The sequence below is a fragment of the Tyto alba genome, unplaced genomic scaffold, assembly GCF_018691265.1.
Source record: "Tyto alba isolate M040663 unplaced genomic scaffold, T.alba_DEE_v4.0 Super-Scaffold_14, whole genome shotgun sequence".
Classification (NCBI taxonomy): Eukaryota; Metazoa; Chordata; class Aves; order Strigiformes; family Tytonidae; genus Tyto; species Tyto alba.
In genome coordinates, this window is record NW_024881276.1 from 2,833,492 (window position 1) to 2,845,785 (window position 12,294).

At 37.3% G+C, this 12,294-nt stretch overlaps 1 protein-coding gene across 4 annotated transcripts in view; it reads right to left on the reverse strand.

The window, feature by feature from the left end:
• Positions 1–12,294, reverse strand: part of PPP2R3B (protein phosphatase 2 regulatory subunit B''beta) — a 53,504-nt gene that overhangs the window by 32,710 nt on the left and 8,500 nt on the right. The window contains exon 1 of one of the 4 annotated variants that reach the window (XM_032996569.2): positions 4,255–4,786. The exons of the other annotated variants lie outside the window; for them this stretch is intronic. Coding sequence (XP_032852460.1) covers positions 4,255–4,401 — 147 coding nt within the window. The 5' untranslated portion in view covers positions 4,402–4,786. Of the gene's footprint in view, positions 1–4,254; positions 4,787–12,294 lie in introns of those variants that run through there. 4 annotated transcript variants of the gene reach the window in all.

The window sequence follows — 12,294 nt, forward strand, 5'->3', positions numbered from 1 at the left end:
GGAGTCTCCATTGCAGAAGTGGTAAAAATCTACCAGTTTGCTTACAGCTTCCTTTGAGAGGCTAGAGCTTAAGACCTAGCAACCCATTAGGAAGGGACCATTCATGGAAAACCTCTCATCTTAACTAGCCAGTCTCAGCAGGTACTTCAGATGTCTTCATGCTATCTTAAATGTTGGCATATGCTCCAGAAAAACTGCATTCTATCAGCAAACTATCATCAAGTGTAACTATTAGTTAGTCAGAATGAGATCTTGCCCCCCCCCCCCGCAAACACTTGGGTTTTGTTCTTTAAAAGAAGCAATTGTGTGTCCGATGTAAAACTATTATGTAAAAAAAATGGTCATCAGGTCCTCCCTCTGCGGTGTTAAAAGGTTTCCAAATGATGTTAGGTTAGAAAATTGATGCTAACAGGAAAGCTGGCCTGCCAGAGACCTCTAATTGTTACACAACTTACTTCTGTGACTATAGCTGTAAAACCAACTGCCTCACTTAAACTTTTAAAAATTCTTTTTACCTCACAGCTGGCAAGGTTATTCTTGCAGTCATGAAGATTAGCGAGCTACAGCACAATTACACACCAACCCAGCACATATTAGCACCTACAGGCTCTGTATTTGTTGCTTTCTTGAACATGTCACAAGCATTTATGAAGCCTTTCAGTAAGAGGAGTGCAAAAGTGATCAAGAGGCACTAATGTCTAAACTTACTTCACTCCGAAGGAAAGCAATTCTTGGGAGGCACTGCAGAAGTTAGAGAAATATTTCTCATACAGCTGACATAAATAGCATGTGTAAGCAGCATTTAGTATCATTAACAGGTGGTCATGGAACTACTAGTTCTCCATTTCCACACTAAGGTGTGACACATGCAACTACAGGAATCACCAACTAGTAACAGCAGATAAAGTCATGATGCAGTTCAAATATCAGAAGATACACCAGCACGCAGTTATGGCACTGACATTTAGAGGATTCATTCAAGATTTAGGCCTTTTTTTTTTTTTTTTTTCCTTTTTTTTTTTTTAAATGATTACATTCAGCACAAGTTTGTTTGACTTTAAGAAAATCTAGTTTTTAAAGTTAGGACTCAATTGTTTTACAACATGGTGTTGCCTCTAAGTAGCAAAAAATACCTATTTTCCTAGTTTGGCTAACACTGAGTTACAGGGGTATAAGCATGCCACTGTACACAGATGTATTCTATTTTGTCATCATTTTGTTTCCAACTTCAGACATATTTTCCTCACATAGCCTGGGTAACAATGTTACTTACATTCCAGCTCTGACAGGTAAGGATGTCACCAGCTGTTGGCTAAAACACTGCTCAGCTATCAGCAGATAATAAGCCCTTCAGTTCACATCTTTAAGGTGCCAGTACATTTGACATGGTGATAGTTTCTTCTCCCTCCAAGGTTTCAGATAAATTGATGAGCAAGATGGACACAGTGCCTCTTCAAGTGTTGCATTTCTAGTTCACTGTATTCTGTAGGTGTTAAATTACCTAAGGAAGGTCTTTCTTACTGCCAATGTCAGAAGATAGACTGAAACTCTACTGAGTTTTATGCAGAGTTATCTATTAAAAAATTCAGTTCTCCAAAGTAATAGAGAACATTTCAGCAGTTGTGTATTGTTTTGTTTTCCTTTTGAGATACCGATCTTTCCAGAAAGCTCTATTTTGCTCACTTTTATCGATTTTCATTAATAAATGCAACCACTAAGAAACAGCCTGCTCTACCACTTCCCAGAGCCACCCACCTCACTACTGGTTGTCTATTTAAAGATTTTTCACAAAACTTCATTTGCTACTCCCCAATGACCACCCCTTCCAGAACACAGGAGATTGATTACCTACACAGATTACTTCCATGGCTCTATGCAAAAAGCCACTGCCTTAGAATTCCTAGAACCTGTGGAAAATCCAGTCACTCCAACTCAGAGCAGATGTTGAGCCACATGTTACTTCACCATTCACCACCATTAGACATTTCTTTTTATTTTAGAGGTTAGCTTTAATAGCACTAAACCTCAAGGAAAACCTGTCATTTGTTTAACAAGCCAGAGAAAGTGCATGGATATGAAAAATTGTAAGAGTGTAGCAGAAGTATAGAATAACAGATTGGCTTCCATTTCTGCTTGATTTTAAAGTTCTAATTTTACATCATATTCATGAACAGTTCTGTCTGTAAGTCAATATTAGAGTGGTATAGGAGTTTGTAAACTCTAATAGCAGTGAAGCTTAGCAACTGAAATGAGAAAAAAATTTCAAGTCATTCTACAAAAGCTCTAAGCAGTCTTTAATTTCAACATGAAATTTCTTCAATTATTATGCAGATGATGAATAGCTGTTCTTTGAAATCCACCCAATCTATGAGGGCAAGTTAAAATTAACATTAACATGAAGTGTTCAGGTAAAGAATGTCTTCCGTATCAAGAGTTATCAGTATTCATATTTGGTTTTTTTTAAGGTGCTTTCAAAAGTTCTCTTTAAAATCATGAAGGTGAAGCAGAATATCATGTAAAAAAAAGGAACCTCAGATAAAATACCCTGTATTAAACGGAGCAAAGACAGACATCAGATTTTAGGTTTATATTGCTATTAAGTCTGTTTTGCCCACAGATTGTTGTCTGTAATATAAATGATTTAACATACATTATTGTACAGTTGCTATTTACCCAAGAAGTGCAAGTTTCTTTAAAAAATGAAAAACATTTGTTCATTGTCTGCAATGTACATTTATAGCAAGTAGCATGCTAAAACAGAAAAAAATCCCCTCCAGATTAGACAAGCTGTTTTCTCAAGTGTAGTTGCTTGTAGATATGAAATACCGTGCTAGGTTGAGATGTTTTTCTAGCTCAACATAAAAAAGCTCTGTAAAAGTGCAAGTGATCCAACTATCATTCCATGAAAGACAGATCAAGGGGCACCACACAAGGTAATAGCGCGTTTGTTTACAACGGCATGCCATGACTAGACTAAACTTGCCTCATGCTCTGAGATGCCTAATATTAACTGATACCGCTACTTTTGAGTAATTAAGGTAGCATTTTCTTTTTTCTGCTGGTTCTAGTCAACAAGTTTCCTTCTGTCTCCAGTTCAGCACAGAAGATAAAAGTCATAAAATCATTTCATTCACAAGTTTATGCGGAATGGCATAAAACAGCAGGGTCAGCACTTGCATTCTGCTTTGCACTAAGAAATAAACATTGCTTATTTAGTTCAGCTCAAACAAATTTGAAATAATAAACGCAGAAGACAGAAGGCTAAGACCTTTTTAGGGTCATAGGGCTCCATGGCCCTCTCTTGAAGGTCACCCAAAAGGTACACTAGTGCACTGAATACAAAATTAAGTAGCAGGCTATATTTAGAATGATTTTAAAAGCCAGAAATCCTAAAATAATGTAATTTTTATTCAACTGCTAAACTTTCCTGAATTAAAAACAAAGGTAAAAAGTGTCACAGACACCATCACTGATATATCTTTAGTACATGAATGACAAGTGAGGGTGAGGTAAGGACAAAGTGAAAGTCTTTACATATCACTAAAAAGCCTTAAAGTTTGAGGAAATACCTAATTTCAGTTTCTGCAATAAAACAGTTGTACACTTTTCACCCCCTCCCAAAAGATAATCTCTTTGAACATTCAATCTGTAAGTAGTTTTTCTTCTAATTACACGTTTCAAACGCTTCTATTCTCAATTATGAGCTCACTAAAATGGTGGATTTAACTCACTGCTGCAAAACAGCAGAGGCACATGTGAACCATGTAGCAACAACTGATCTCATCCAAAATAAACAATCTAAAGGAATTCAGGATCATCATATAAGTATGAAAGTACCTTTTAACATACTGTGTTTGAGTTAGTAAAGTTACAGACTATTTCAGTGTATTTTGTATGCCCAGTTTCAAAAGGTAATTTAAACCCCCTGGGGAAATGCATGCAGATTGTGATTATGCAGATTAAAGAAAACAGCCTTTAAAAGTCTAATAGCATTAAACGCACCAACTTGCCATTGCATATGCCTCTGTGCAAACTTTGTACTTTATCTATGCTACATGCTTCAGTGAACTCATTTTTTGCCTGCAGAAAACTACCTGCAGTCTTCTAAAACACAGAAAATATCATTGTATGTGGAACAATTTATCAAAATCCTGCTAGTTTAAGATGAACTTTCACGTATTTTCAGCAGTTTGCGTGTTTGTGAAGCTACAACTGACAACAATAACTTAACTGTATAAGAATGGAAAGACAAACCTGGACCTGCTGAAAAGCTTTCAGTCTCTTCTTGAATCTAGAAGGTAAAACAAAATCACATCCTCGAGCTAGCAACGCCAACTCCTTTCTTAAATCAGGATCTTGACGCAAAGAAATCTCCTTTATCCTCATGCTTTCGGATTTCATATAATGTCTCTGTGTGCCAGTCCAGGCACTTGAGTCCCAGTAAATAGCAGAGCTGTTGTATTATCACACAGTGCCACTTAAAGCAGCAGCTGCGCCCGAGTTCTGTGATATTATAAGAGTCAGCTCAACTTCACTTGCTCCATACATTAAAGGGAACTTGGCTTGAATCGCAAAAACAGATTGGAAAGTCACTTTGGGGGCCTGCCCTTTCATACATGCATTCCAAAGTCTAAATGGGACAGTATGGAAAAAAACAAACCTGTTTGGAGGAGCATCTATAAAAGCAGCTTCCAATTTTAAAAAAGCAAGCCTTACAGGAATGCAGAGAGGCCAGCCGTGGTCATTTCGTAGCTTCCTCCTCCTCCCATCCCCCTCAGCTTTTCCTTCTGTCACAAAACACTCACTGTCTAGCTTCAATGAAGTACCTCACCAAAGGATAAGGCTTGTTACACAGCAATTAAATTCCTTTTAAACTCTTCAGTCCTTTAGCAGGAACCCTATTACACTGGGAAAATGAAGGCAACAACAGAAAAAGCTGCAGAAAGACTTTCAGAGTGGCTCACAGTCTCATGAAATAGATTTTTTTTACAGTCATCTAGATCTAAGTTACTGTATAATCACGAACTAATCGCTCAAATGCCAAGGCAGAAAGCAGTAGGCAATGAGGTGAATTTACCACAATGAAATGCTGCTTTAACTCATGTTTTACAGAAAAGCTACATTAGAAATATCAATGATGTAACAAAGTCTGAAAAAAGTTGACAGGATACATTTTTTTTTTTATCTTACAGAGGAGTTTTATAAACATTAACATCCACATACTAGATTGCATACCTGTCACATTTCAGTAGTACTAACATTCATCAGCTACCACTATTGTCAGTTTATTGACTTTATGGGGGGGGTGAGGGGGGGATGAGGCCATGTTTTAGTCTACAGTAACATTCTTCACAGAAACAGAAATCTGATAAGCTTTTGTGGAAGTTACAGTGACCTTCTCTCCTTCTTCCTTTGCAGTTTTAAGTACATTAATTGATAACTGGTGATATTTTCACATTGTAAATGCGTATACTTTTACCATAGCAATCTTCAGGAAATGCTGCTACTTTTATGAAGTTTTTTTTTTTTTTTTTTTCCCAAATATCACCATTACAGCTATTGGAATGTCAACTCTTGCTATTCCAGTTCAAGCTGTGAATACTCTTAGAACCCCAGAAGTTCTCTAAGATTTTGGTATGCTGTCCACTTATTATCTGTACCTTGTCATGCACAAATTCAGTTACTAACAGTGTAAAAAGAAAGATCTGGCCATTCTTACTCTGTTTTCATCCCTCATGCTTTAAATAAGGTCACTTTCTTGATTACACAAAGCTGTACACAGCCCAAGAAACACTAAAACAACTCTTTTGAGATTTCTCTTACTGTACAGCATTATTTTACCCCCACGCTGTGTTATCTATAATCTTTAGCCCTATTCATCCATTCAAAGCCATTCTATCATGTAACAATATATTAAAACCCCACAGTAAATGTCTCTAAGAAGAAAAGGCAACGATTGAAAAAAGTACTAGCGAAATATGATTTCATAGAATGGTTTGGAAGGGACCTTAAAGATCATCTAGTTCCAACTCTCTTGCCACAGGCACAGAGATCCTCCCCTAGATCGTGTTGCTTAAAGCCCCATCTAACCTGGCCTTGAATACTTCCAGGGAGGGGGGATTTGTCTTAATTGGATCCTTTTCAGTTTAGGCACACATTGTTAGAAAGTAAATGATGTCAAAAACTCTGTTTTCTTGTTTCTAATTTAGTATCCAGTTTCCGTCCCCTGTTTCTTTATCACAACTTGTTATGAAGATATTTATTTCTTTCGGAAGTAGGAGAACAAGAAAGGAATTGACAAGGCAAGAGTCAGACATGTTGTGGTTGGCACAAGCAGACTATCAAACTGCATTGAGCAAAACTGGCTGTCACTCAGTGTCTTTTAGGAGGATCAAATCAACTAACCTGTGATAACCCTGGGGCCACAGGGAAGCCTTGGGCCGGCAGGGAGCTGAGTGCACCACACACAACAGCAGCGTGCCTGGAACTCGAGACGAAGGACTGAGGTGTTAGAGTAGGAGAAGAATCCTACTCTGGCTACAGATACCCGTCCCAGACCAAGATGTTTGGGGAAGGTCAGGAAGGTTGTATTGCAAGGCAGATTGCATTTCAGATCAGGCAAAATAGGCCTTACTTAACATAAGGAAAGGTATCTTCTCACCAAAACTGGTTTCTATTTTCAACTCTTTTCACCAGGTGATGCACTCCCATTCACTACTATTTTCATGGTCTTGTTTGGGGTGGCTGTAGCATGTCATTAAGATGAGTGACTGCCACATGGAGAGCTCCAGTTCACCTGAACCTGCTGAAGGATCCACAGTAAGAAATTAAATTCTAAGTAAGGAATCAGCGTTCTGAACTGCTGCTTGTTCTGAACAATTCTTTGCTAGACTAAGAAAACAAGACATTTACATGCCTGTATGCAGTATAGATGTTGGAAATTCACAGGTGGCAACATGTGAGTAACCTACATACAATTGAGCATTTGGTTGCAATACACTGTGAGAAGTAAGTACACTGGCAGCTATTGACCACCTCCTTTTTACCATCTGAATGGAAAAAAGAGTTTTTTATTGTATCACATTTAAGGAGATGGAGGATTTGTAAAGCAATGTGGTCAAGAAACCCCTAAGATCTGTTCTAATCTTTTCAATCATGAATTAGCCACAGGGGAAAGGGAAAGTCAGCTTCCATCCAGATCGAACTTGAAGTGTTCAGGTGTAGTGTTACATTTATTCTAAATCTGAATTCTCTCCAGTGAAAGCTAAGGCAAAATGCTTTCCTGGGTGAAGGTCTGGATGCCAGCCATAAAGCTGTTCAAGTATCGTGGCAGCTTATTATTAGCTAGATAAACAGAGGGGAAGATGCATGCTCAGAGCTTCCTTCCAAAGCTAAAGATACACACTATGAATGGATCTGAATCAACGAACTGTGGCTAAAGAGTTTACCACTTTAACAGAGATCTGAACATAAATAATAGCAGTGTAATATTTATGTGGTTTTAACACAAAAGTATTCAAATGAGATGAAGATGAGGATCACTAATATTTTGGGGAATGCGGAGAAAATAGAAACCTAAAGAATACCTAAAAAACCCCTTCAGTATTTGCCTACAAAAGTGCACTTTATTGTCAGAAGCATGTACTGACAGCAGATTTAAAGTCTTAAGAGATTATGGGGAACTGACCTGAAGTGTTTAAAAAAAAGCACCCCAGCATTACAGGAAGCTTCCAGGACAATAAATTAAATATGTAATAGGATGCAATCAGCCATACAAAACCTTTAGTTGCTGGGATCCAATCTTCAACCCACTAACACGTAAACTAAGATGACAGAAAGCCTGTCTGGCCTCTGGAGCCAGCTTAAAGCTGGATGAGCAAGCCTCATGGCAACAGTGTGTGACCTAATAGAATCCCCCAGCCTGCGATGCTGCAGAAATTAGAGTGGCTCCTGGGTTAACTGTGAAAAGAGAACTGTCATAGCTCCACAACAGTCAGTGTAAAGAGTTAGGAAACTAGTGTAACCCTTTCCAAAAGTAACCGGTTAGTGAGGGGCTGAACAGAGCAGTTAAGATAACTAAGGCAAGGTAGCATCTTTCTCAATATAGAAAAAAGATGAAACAGTGTGACTTAGTACTAAAGATATATTTCAGATGTTTAAAGTAGAAAAAAAGGCATTACTAGTACAAGCAAACAGTTCAAGATGACATATTAAAAAAAAGTCAAGCAGCTAATGATGTTAAGTGAAACACAGCTATTATGCAGCAGAAAAGACAAAGAGTTATATAATTATACTAGAACACAGACAAATGAAAGCAGCAATTCTTTGCTAGACTAAGAAAACAAGCAAACAATAAAAAAATCTCTGGAATGCTGGATTATTTTTTTTTTCCCCTCAGTCTTCACAAAGATTGTGACTAGACTATCACCTTTATTTAATATTATCAAGAGTTATTTGTAGACCAGATAGTCCATACCTGGCCTTTGATATACTGAAAGATGCTGGAACTATATATGCCCCATTATTTGCATAAATATTAGGCATTTGATAATTAATTGGCCTCCCACTCCTTAGATCAAAGCTCCACAGTCAGACTGAACTTCTAACAAACCTAACGCATTTCCTGCAAAATGCATGACATAATAGTAGATGCAAGTGTCATTGCATTTCTGTAAACAAAATGCTTGTTGGGTAGATGCATTATTTACACTAGTCTGCAGACCTTTAATTTATTACTGCAGACCAGCGGTAGCCTGCAGATCACTGTTGAAACAGTAGTTCTCAAGGTACAGACAAAAAAACAAGGGGAAAGATTATAAGGTAATGTCTATCTCAGTCAGATTTGATTCTATGACCTACAAAGTGAGCAAATACAACTTAGGCACGCCTGGTAGCACCTGCAGTACCTTTCTTTAACACTACATATAGTAATGCCCAGTGCTGACATAGTCTAAAATAAATGAATGAAGAATGATAGTGCTTCTCTTTGGAAAGAATTCTAAAACTTCCTCTCAAGTCTTCAAAAAGACCCTTGCAGAGGAAAACCTCTATATAGCAATGGACTAGTTTCAGTTGTCCAAATGTGTTATTTTACATTATTATGAGTAATAAACAAAACATTCCCTTCTCAGGAGACTACAGCACATAGAAAGATTTACTGACCTTGAATTTTACTAGATCAGGTACTATAAAACATGAAATGTCTAGAGAATGGGAAAATATAAAACTAAATGCGAAGTAACATAGAAAATTCTGCTTTTTATCCATATAACTGTCTAAGCAATCAAGAATATTAACAACTATTGATAACGCCACCTCCTCAGGGGTGGGGGGCAATTCACCAATACCGATTTTTCAATATTGAATTGACAAATATTGATTTTTATTTTAATTTCTCAAAATCCCTGACTGCCTTGAAATAAGAAAGCACGAGGTTAAAACCTATGTATCCTTATACTGATGGATAAGAAAAGGGATTTAATGAGGCCCCCAAAAAAAAATTTTCCCCATTCTTTAAACACTAACTTGCTTTTTGCTAGTAACTTCCCATTTCTAACTGCTCTATATGGGAAGTGAACAAGAGGACAATGCACTTGTGAGAGGAATAGAATAACGAAGTATTACTATCCAGCCTTAACTCTCCTTTGGATGAGTCACCCCTTTTCAGCAGTACACTGACAAAACCCAAGGGAGATGAAGTCTACAGTGCCTCGATCACAGAAGGAATCAAGTTATGCTCATACCCAGCTACACAAACTGATTGCTTTAAAGTTATTGACGGTGTTTTGAGTATGGTGCGCTACACTGGTGAACTGCTAGCTGTTGTCACTGTGTAATTAAGAAATCTACCTTCACAGGGAGAAACTGATCCTTGGCCTTGGAAGGAAGCTCTTGTGAATTCGGGTCCAGATGCATATTTTTTTTCTCGGAGGATGCAATGCCTCCCTCATAGAAGACACAGACAATTAAAACCAACAGAAGTGTTGCATGTGCATACCTTCTCTGATAGCTATATGAATTTTCCAGTACTCCTGGATTAGACAGAGCAAAGCCTGGAGGTTCTTTTCACAGTTGCTAGGAGAATCCAGAATTTTTAGGAGGTGAGACAATGCATAAAAAGACCCCAGTTAGAGGTGAGATATATGGTCATGATGGTAGCCCAGGAGGGATGGGCTGATCAGATTCTCTGCGCATTACCAAAAGAATGCCATGTATGTACACCACGCCATGGGCTGTTATCAGATTATAAGCAAGATAAGATACATGTCACCTTGCTATGATTACATTGCCTGGACTCCAAAGACATAGCATGGGCCTTTTTAGATTGCTAACTGCATCTGGCAGACTAACTTCAGCAAGCGTCAACACTAGATACTATAAAAATTGAAGCCTGACAGTTAATGGATGGTTTATATTCCTTTCATAACAATTCTCATGTTCTCTGCCATCTTGGGAGAACATTATCAGTTTATATTTTATTTATTTGTGTATAGCATAAACTGAGTTTTAATGGAAACAGGTATGCTGGAATGGTGTTCTACAGATGGAGCCTATTTACTACTCACAATCTTCATACAACCCTATTCACCAGACCATGAAAAGCAGGTACACCCAAATTGATGCTGCTGAGATGGCTATTAAACAGAGAGAGACATAAGCAAAATCTCTAGGATGGATTGCACAAATTTAAGTCACACTTGCTCTAACAAGATGCTGGGTTTTTACATTTTAGATGAACCATGATGCTACAGAGACTATCCAGAGGAAGCTACAATCTACAACATGCACATCTGTAACTTTACCAAGGTAAGCCTTTGAATAGCAGAATAGGTTGAAATGAAGAATCAGTTCAGGCTGATTTGGAATGCCACTCAGATTTTCCTACAGGAGACAACAGCTTTTATAATGGAGTCTAACGTTATGCATTATGCAACTTTTCGAAGTCACACATGCCATTTTGGATATTTAGTCATTTCCAGATTGCTATTATTTACCTTGTGTCACCTTAATTTAGAAGTTGACAGAGTAATCTGGCATAAAGAACATGAATGACAATGTTTTATAACTGTCCAGCAACTTATTTACGCTTTGCACCAGCTGTTCAGTACTTCATCATTTTGACATGAACTGAATTTTCAATTAATCCTTTCAAAACCACATTTATATCTTGAAATTTCATCATTTCCAATACTAGAATGATTGGTGTATGAAAGTACAACCACTACTTTAATTCCAACATCACAGGCTAACACGACATGTAATTTAGTCCCTGAAATCACAAGACAATAATTTTAAGTCAGTGACAGCTGCAGGACGGCTTCTTGCTTACGCTTTCACTTGAGATTTCTCTCCTCAAAGATCTTAAAGCAAAACCAACAAATCAGGAAGTTTAAGATAGAGACCATTTTCTACACGTCAGTCAGTAAAATCGCACAACCAACAATAGGATTTCTGGTAGAACTTCTATAAAGACTTACTGATGAGCTAACACAGCTGTGTTGATCGTGTATCAGTATGAAATCATTGCTGATATAGGAAAAGGAGAGGCAACAAACTACACTGGTTTCTACAGAGCTAAATTGAAAGCCATGTACTTCCAAACTTGCAATTAGGGTACAGGGGTAAAGGACAAAGCAAAGCAAGCAAGCAGAGCAGAGAAGCTGGTCACTTGTAACCAGCTGAACTTTAGCTTCCAGTATGACAACTAAAGGGGCAGCTGTTACATATGAAGAACTAAGACTTCAGTAATAAAACAACTTACTGAGGTATAACACAACAAATACGTTGTCAGAGCAGCAATGGTACTTCTGACTAGCAATTTCCTCCATTCTCTATCACTGGAAGTCTTGATGTGAAGTTGAAATATTTTTTTCAAACATTCTAGATCTTTAAAATATTAAGCTTAAACTTGTTACTTGATAAATAAGCAAGTAGTCAAAGTTTTAGGAGGTATTTAGTGTGTTAACAGCAAGACAAAAAAAATTGGTGATCTTTTGTTTAAAATCTTAAGTTAAAACAGAAGACCTTTACAAAGTATTTGCTGTAAACGGTAATTATTCATGAAGACTAAGTAGATGGAAGAATAATCTAGCCCATTAAGTATTCTCAACATCACTTAATTTCAAATAGTTTGCTTTATTTCTTAGTCAATGAAATATGCCACAATGATGAAGACAGTTTACAATGTATCAATGATAATCATGTCTAGTATAAATGTTTAAAAAAATCTAGAATACTGACTGTTTATCAATACAAATCTAGCTTCTAAAGGAATAAAACTGTTTAGAAACTGTT